Raw genomic sequence first — 7351 nt, forward strand, 5'->3', positions numbered from 1 at the left:
GACATGGTGTTTTCCTAGAAACTCTACGAAGTGTTTACAATTAATAACATCTCTATTTAAAAGATATCAAAATAGGCCACTAGCTAACTTAGAGAAAAGAGTGAGAGTTACATAAAACAGGTATATGAACTTATAAACCCAGGGGAAATAGATAGACACCTGGGATATTTAACGGGCACACTTCACAGAGTGCCCTGCAAATACATTTAAAAAAACCTTAGCTGTCCACATTGATGCTATTTAAAAGGAAAAGACATATAAATTTATCAATTTCTGTAGCAAAGAGAAAGCTGTGAAAGCCACTGAACAAGACCCATAGGGTTTCTTGGGATAATTCTAACAACCGTTCAAAGCCCAGACACTCCCTGAGCTGTAGAGCACCAGGGGCCAGCAGCCTCCTCCATGTTGACAGAAAGAGAAAACACAAGGCAGGATGTTGCCGAATACTGTGAATTTCCCAGATGAGATATATCAACGCAGAAACCACAGTTCTCCCTCTTATGGGGGACAAGACATATAGAGATCTTGCCCCAGGAACACAGATTTATTCACGTTACCCCAAATTCCAATGTAGAAGCAGTTTCACAAAGTTTTATAGTTTTACAGAACAAAGAAAATCATTAATCAAGACTAATTTAAAATACATTGGTGGTACATTGACAGGTACAGGGAGATGGGGTTAGGAAATCCATTAATGTACATAGTACAAAGCTAATAAACCAAAAAAAAAAAAAAAAAAAAAAAAAAAAGCTAATAAACCATGTAAGTGTCCAGGAGTCAGGGGACTGATTATTAAGATTTAAATTTAGTCTAATTCTCAGGCAGCCAAAGGCATGTTTTTGCAATTGACAAGTAAGCTATAATATTAATATAAAGGCCTGGATTGGAATCCCCGGAGCTACAGCCTTGGTGGGGTGTGTGGAGCTGTCATAGGGTCTCGTGGGCCCAGTGGCGGCAGCCGTGGGGAGGGGCGTGGTCCACAGCGGCCTTCTTCAGCCTTAGCACTGGGGTTGGCCTCTGCACACAAGGTGTGGCGCGGGCCACCAGCATGGCTAACGGGAGTTGTGAGTCCAGCATTAATTGGAGGGAGAGGCGGTTTTTTGCTTCTCCATAGTGAGACAGTGTCCCGAGTATACAAGCCTGCTGAGCAAGGAAAAGTGGAAAATGGACAGTGTATTCCTAAGCTGGAAAACATGGGGTTTCGAGTGGGACAAGGGTTGATAGAAAGGTTTACGAAAGATACTGCAAGGTTCAAGGACGAATTAGACACCGTGAAGTTGATATGTAAAGATTTTTGGACTACAGTATTCAAGAAACAAGTTGACACTCTAAGGGCAAATCACCAGGGCATATGTGTACTTCAGGACAACAAATTCCGCTGCTCAGCTGTCTGCAGGAAAACAGTATAGAACATGCATCCGAGTGTCCAGCACTTACACGTGGCTTAGCCAGAGGTGACTTGTCAAATTTGGGAATAAGAAGTGTCGTAACAGCTGGAGCATCTTCAATGCCGGCTGCCAGTTTCAGGGGACGATGCAGAAGCTGCAGAGGGCAGGGAGACACAGGTGAGGTTACTCTTGTACGAAACATTGTGAGTGCTGCCTTCACCTCATCACCGGCTGGCTGTGCCGGAGCAAAGACCGCATCTCACCAGAGTCTCACAGACCAAGTTAAGGTAGATAAAGGTCCTTCTACTACAACATAAACTAACGCAACTGTTCAAAGTGATTTCAAACACCAAGATGCCAGGCTCTTTATTTTAAACATCTTTATTTCCTTAGTGTGATATGTATTTAACCATAGATTGAGTCGTGAAACTCAGCGTGTGTTGAAATGCTGCATAAAAAAAATATGCACCAATCAGAGTAGTTTGTGTTCAAGTGTCCAAAATTTGTTAAAATTTAAATCTGTTTTAGTTATTTAAAGAAAAAAAAAAAAAAAAAAAAAAAAAAAAAACCAACAACAACAACAAAAAAAACCAAAACAACCCAGGGGCTGGAGAGATGGCTCAGAGGTTAAGAGCATCGTCTTGCTCTTCTAGAGCTCCTGAGTTCAAATCCCAGAAACCACATGATGGCTCATAACCATCTATAATGAGATCTGGTGCCCTCTTCTGGTGAGCAAGTGTATGTGCAGGCAAACACTGTATACATAATAAATAAATATTAAAAAAAAAAAAGAAAGAAAAAAACCCCACTATGCTAAATTAAGCATAATTTTTATTGTACTGCTTATAATTTATTTGTCTAGAGATTTTTGTATGCTTATATAAGGATCTCATTTATACATTATATATATGTATATATAAATACATATGTTACTGTCTGGGTTAATTTTCAAAACATTATTTTAATATTTACTTATTGTACAATTGAATCATGGATGATGAATCCTGTTTTCTGAGGGAATCATACCAATTTTATAATTGTCCAAAGGTCATAGGTTAACACAAGTAAAGGGTGGTGGTCAGGTATTTTTAGATGCAGAGAAGTGGCGTTAGCTCACACAGGACAGGGAGTTCACTCAAGGAAATTTAGGTTTTCAGGTTTGGCTGTAACGTTGGGACAGGAAAGAAGGAAAATGATATTTGTGACCTTTATGCTTCTGATTTTCCCGTCACTCGTATCTCAGCACAACTTAATGGGTTCCAGTCCCTGTAGGGTGTAACTTGATCCTCCCTGGACCTTGATAAGGTCTTTTCTTTGTTTCTTTGGAGTAAATAGCTGGCCTGGGCAGAATGCTGGCCCCAGAGTGGCTGCGTTACATAGTCAGACCGTTCTCAGCAGCCAACTGCGGAAGCCAGACAATGCTTCAGAGAGCCTCCCAGATTTGATGCTGACTTTAACCCTGAACCTCGCTATAGAGAGCTTATGCCTAGGCGTGTTCAATTTACCCTTCTCTAGTTGAACAGCACAAACACAAAGTCGTCTACTGGAATGGACCAGGCTGCCCTAACCCCATTCGTCCTCCATGCTTGACAGGATGTGGGGGCTCTGACTGACCCCTCCCCCCACCTTCTCCATCACATCCTGCCTGAGAGGACGAAGGGCTCCTCCGTTCTTGGAAGGAAACAATGCTTGCAAAAGTCCCGGGATCCACACTTGGCCTTTTTGACTTTATAAACTCTGTTTGCCTAAATTTGAAGCAAGAATTCTTTGTGGCAGGAGCTTGTTTTCCTCTCTGGCTTAAATAAAAGACTTTTTAGTGCTGGAGAGATGGCTCAGCCATTAAATAAAAGACTTTCATTTGGCCTCATACCCACAGTGGTCTGTAAATTACTTGCAATGAGTGTTTAATATAGGTGCAGGATGGTTACTTGCTGAGTGGCTGAGTGAAGGTATTATAGAAATAACATGAGCCGGGCGTGGTGGTGCATGCTTGTAATCCCAGCACTGTGGGAAGCAGAGGCAGGTGCATTGCTGTGAGTTCAAGGCCAGCTTGGTCTACAAAGCCAGTCCAGGACAGCCAAGGCTACACAGAAAAACGCTGTCTTGGAAAAAAAAAATCTTTTACAGTGAGAAATTACCTTATGCACTTAGAAATAAAGGAAAAGCTTTTTCCCTCTCCCAGACAGGGTTTCTCTGTGTAGCCTTGGCTGTCCTGGACTCACTTTGTAGCCCAAGCTGGCCTGGAACTCACAGAGATCCGCCTGCCTCTGCGTCCTGGGTGCTGGGATTAAAGGCGTGCACCGCCACTGCCCTGAAGGAAACACTTCTTAGTAGCACTTGTCTGGCTGAGGCTAATGCCCAAGGAAGAGCTGGCCTTGAACAGAAGATTCTTACAAACTTATGTTCACTTTAGGCTTAAATATTTTACATGTACTGTCATTCTTAAGCGTCTTTTAGGTCCTGGCCCCAAGTTAGCCTTTGAACAATTTAAGTAGACAGGGGACTCCAAGTCTGGCCACTGGGGCAGATGGGAGGTTTGCCGAGCAAAGACGTATTATCTCTTGAGTACATCTGTGTTGCTCTCTTGGCACAGCTGTTCCTCAGGGCCATCTTGTCCACCTGGCAGATTCATGCTTTTCTTTGATAAGAGCAAAGGGAATTTAGTGATAAACTAGGACCCTGTGCTGTCCCCTTGAGCTGCCTCTTTGAGATGTGTTCTTTGATGCCTGTAGGGATAGACCTATTGGCTGGTTGTAGGTCAGGGCTGTCTGTTGTTATGGAAACAGAACCTAATTGAAGGCCAATCAGGGTGAATGGACATTAGCAGAAACTTTCCCAGCAACACCCAAATTTCAGTTACAATACAAAACTTTCTCACAGTTTCTGAGGAGCCTGGTGAACAGTACACTACTTACCTTTCAGTCATTCTGGGTGCGGCTCTCCTTTAACTAGACTCCGGGCTGTGCATCTTAGTATTTGCTGAGCAAGCTTATTATAGCGTCAGAGTCACGAGGTAAATTTCTCCTGCATCTGAGGCATCAGTCGCTGAGTGCTTTAAACTGTGGCTGTCACACCAGCCTGTTAGAGCTTCTCATAGCTGGCAGCAACCCAGAAAGGACGGGTTACTATGGTTTGGATATGACATGCACTCTATAGATTCATGTGTGAAAAGTCTCAGAAGGGGGAGAGAGCTCGAGGGGATACTGAGATGATCACTGAACAGTAAGGTCACACTATAAGAGTTATTAATGCAAGGCTGGAGAGACGGCTCAGCGGTTAAGAGCACCGACTGCTCTTCCAGAGGTCCTGAGTTCAATTCCCAGCAACCACATGGTGGCTCACAGCCATCTATAATGAGATTTGATGCCCTCTTCTGGCCTGCAGGTGTACATGCAGGCAGAGCACTGTATATGTAATTAATATATTTTAAAAAAGTTATTAATGCCATGGGCAGAAAGAAAAGCAGCAACATGGGCAAGGGTTTCAGAGACCGAGTTCAGGCCCCATCAGCAGAAACAGACAGCTTGACGTGGGGGCTAAAGAGAATGAATGCCCAAGTGGCAGAAGTAAGATCTGTCCAGGCAGGAGGCAGGCAGGGGGTGGAGAAGAGGGCCTGGCATCAACACCCCTTTGATGGGAACTCAGCTGTGGGGTGTCTGTTTAGCTAGGTGCTCACAGACACTCTCTGTCCTATCTGTGAAAGGAAGATTTGCTGCAGATTTGGAGCCTCGGCCACACCTGGAGTCTAACATTACATCCTCACAGCATGCTTGGTCTTGTCCCAGAATGGTGAGGCTATGTAGGAGATTCTGGGAACCTCAGAGAGTGGAGCCTCTGGGAGCAAGCATGTCCCTGGCAGTGCTTTGAAAGTTAAACCCAGCCCTGCCTACCTTTCTTGTCTCTGCTTCCTGTGTGATCTTGCTGTGGTGACATTTTGCCTCACCTGGGCCTCAGAAGCTACACGCCCAAGGACTATGCAGTGAACTCTCTGAAACCATGAACTAAGGTCTGGCGGGCACAGGGAGACCTCTGCTAAGTGGCTTTCAGTATAATCAGGTACCAGGAGATGGAACACACACAGTATTTTGTTAATATAAAGACTTACTGGGGCTGACATGATGGAGTGGTGGGTAAGGGGCTTGTCACACAAGTATGAGAGTCTCAGATGGTTCCTCAGCACCCATGTGTGTGTGTGCCAAGTGTGGTGGTGCACGCTCATATCGGCACTGGGGAGGCAGAGTCAGGAGGATCCCTGGGGCAATTCAGGTGAGCTAGTCTTGCGGAATCTGTGAGCTCCAGGCTTAGTGAGAGTCCCTGTCACAAAAGATGATGTCAAGAGCAAATGACGAAGACACTTGACATTCACCTCTGGCCTCCTCATACAAGTGCACACACACGAACATGCACACACACATATGAATGCCTGCACATGCATGTAACACACACAGAATGATTAATTACTCTAGGGAACTGGCACAAGGGGTGAAGTAAAGAGAACTTTAAAGGGCATTTTAAGGAGTCACAGACTCAGGAAATAGCTATTGCCCTGGTGCCGGGTTGGAACTCTACCCAAGTGGTCTTCACCATCACTCAGGCTGGTCCAGACCTTTTGACAGGGCAAGGTAGTGACTCACTGTGGGGAGAGAAGTCACGTGGGTCACCCCAATGGAACTGGATGGGAATATTGCCGTCCAGGGCCCTGAACTTTTTGCTTGTCCATTTGTTTTGCTTCTGCCCATTAAAGAATTAAAAGGCGAGGAAACTCGAGCATGATGGGTGGAAGAGGAGAAATCTTGAGCACAGCCAACAGGAGATGGAACACACACACACACACACACACACACACACACACACACACACACACACATACACACACCAGATAAAACCCCCTCCTCCCCCAAAGCAGAGGAGGGGCTAGGGGACTCAGGAAGCAGAAGACAGTGCTTCCTCTAGGGCTGGGAGTTCTAAAAGTCTGTGAAGGTTCTTCCTCCCCAAAACTATGGTTGGTGTGTTTCAAGGAAGACAGGATGGCTGACTGGCACAGAACTGCTGTGTAAACTGTCCCGATGCAGCCTTGAACTTGTTGAGTCATTCTATCACCAGGGACCTTATGGGCAGGAGAAAAAGCCCATGGGCCTTTGTTTTAAGCTGCCTGGCTTTTGTCTCAGGTCAGGAGTGTGAGGAAGAAGCCAGCCATCTTGGAGGCTCACCAACTTTCTTACTTAGTCATGATCCCCACACCTATCCGTCTGCCTATTGGGGCTCTGTCTACTCCTTCACCTCTCAGGAAATGTCCCTCTGAGAAGCGAGGGTAGTCATCCACATTATCCACATGGAGGAAGTGAATCTCAGAAGTCTCTGCAGAGCTGCCCCACAGCATGCTGGGAGAACTACCTCTGTAGGCCACTGGCTCATGATATGGGATTCATTGTGCATGTGTGCGTTATGGTTATTCATTCAGCAGCTGATGGGTATCTATATTGCTTTCATTTCCTGGCTACTGGGAATAGGCAGCAACAAATTTGGATGTGCAGGTATCTCTGCAGCAGGGTACAGAGTCTTTGGGGTGTATGCCCCCCACATTGAGTGGAGAGGCAGAGGCACAGGCAAAGCAAATGGATAGGGCCAATCAGAAAGCATCAGACTGTGTCCTGGCTCGAGCCCTGGCTTGACATTCCTGAGGACACAGGTTTTGCCATGGCCAGCATTGCTTCTTACAACATACTGGCAATTAATTAATTTTATATCACCATAAGCTGCCATTATTTTATGGCCAGGGGGATGGTAGTTTTGTGCCTCTGTCATTTAGGATGGTTACTTATTTGATTGAGATTTAATGAGTAGAAATTAAAAAAAAAATGCTTTCGGTGTATAGACATTTGCAGGTAATATATATTCAAAACAGGCTAGTCAAAAGTCAGACATCTGCTAGGACACATTAATTTTTTGTGGGAGCATTATAG

General features: G+C 45.0%; 1 protein-coding gene across 1 annotated transcript; it reads left to right on the forward strand.

Annotated features, from left to right (window-relative positions):
- The first annotated feature begins 1152 nt into the window (after positions 1-1152).
- Positions 1153-1705, forward strand: LOC127196109 (trafficking protein particle complex subunit 6B-like). Its single transcript, XM_051153687.1, is given in 3 exon segments — positions 1153-1378; positions 1380-1406; positions 1408-1705. Coding segments are annotated over 3 exon segments (510 nt in total). The 5' UTR covers positions 1153-1193.
- Positions 1706-7351: the final 5646 nt, after the last annotated feature.

Source organism: Acomys russatus, chromosome 12, assembly GCF_903995435.1.
Source record: "Acomys russatus chromosome 12, mAcoRus1.1, whole genome shotgun sequence".
NCBI lineage: Eukaryota > Metazoa > Chordata > Mammalia > Rodentia > Muridae > Acomys > Acomys russatus.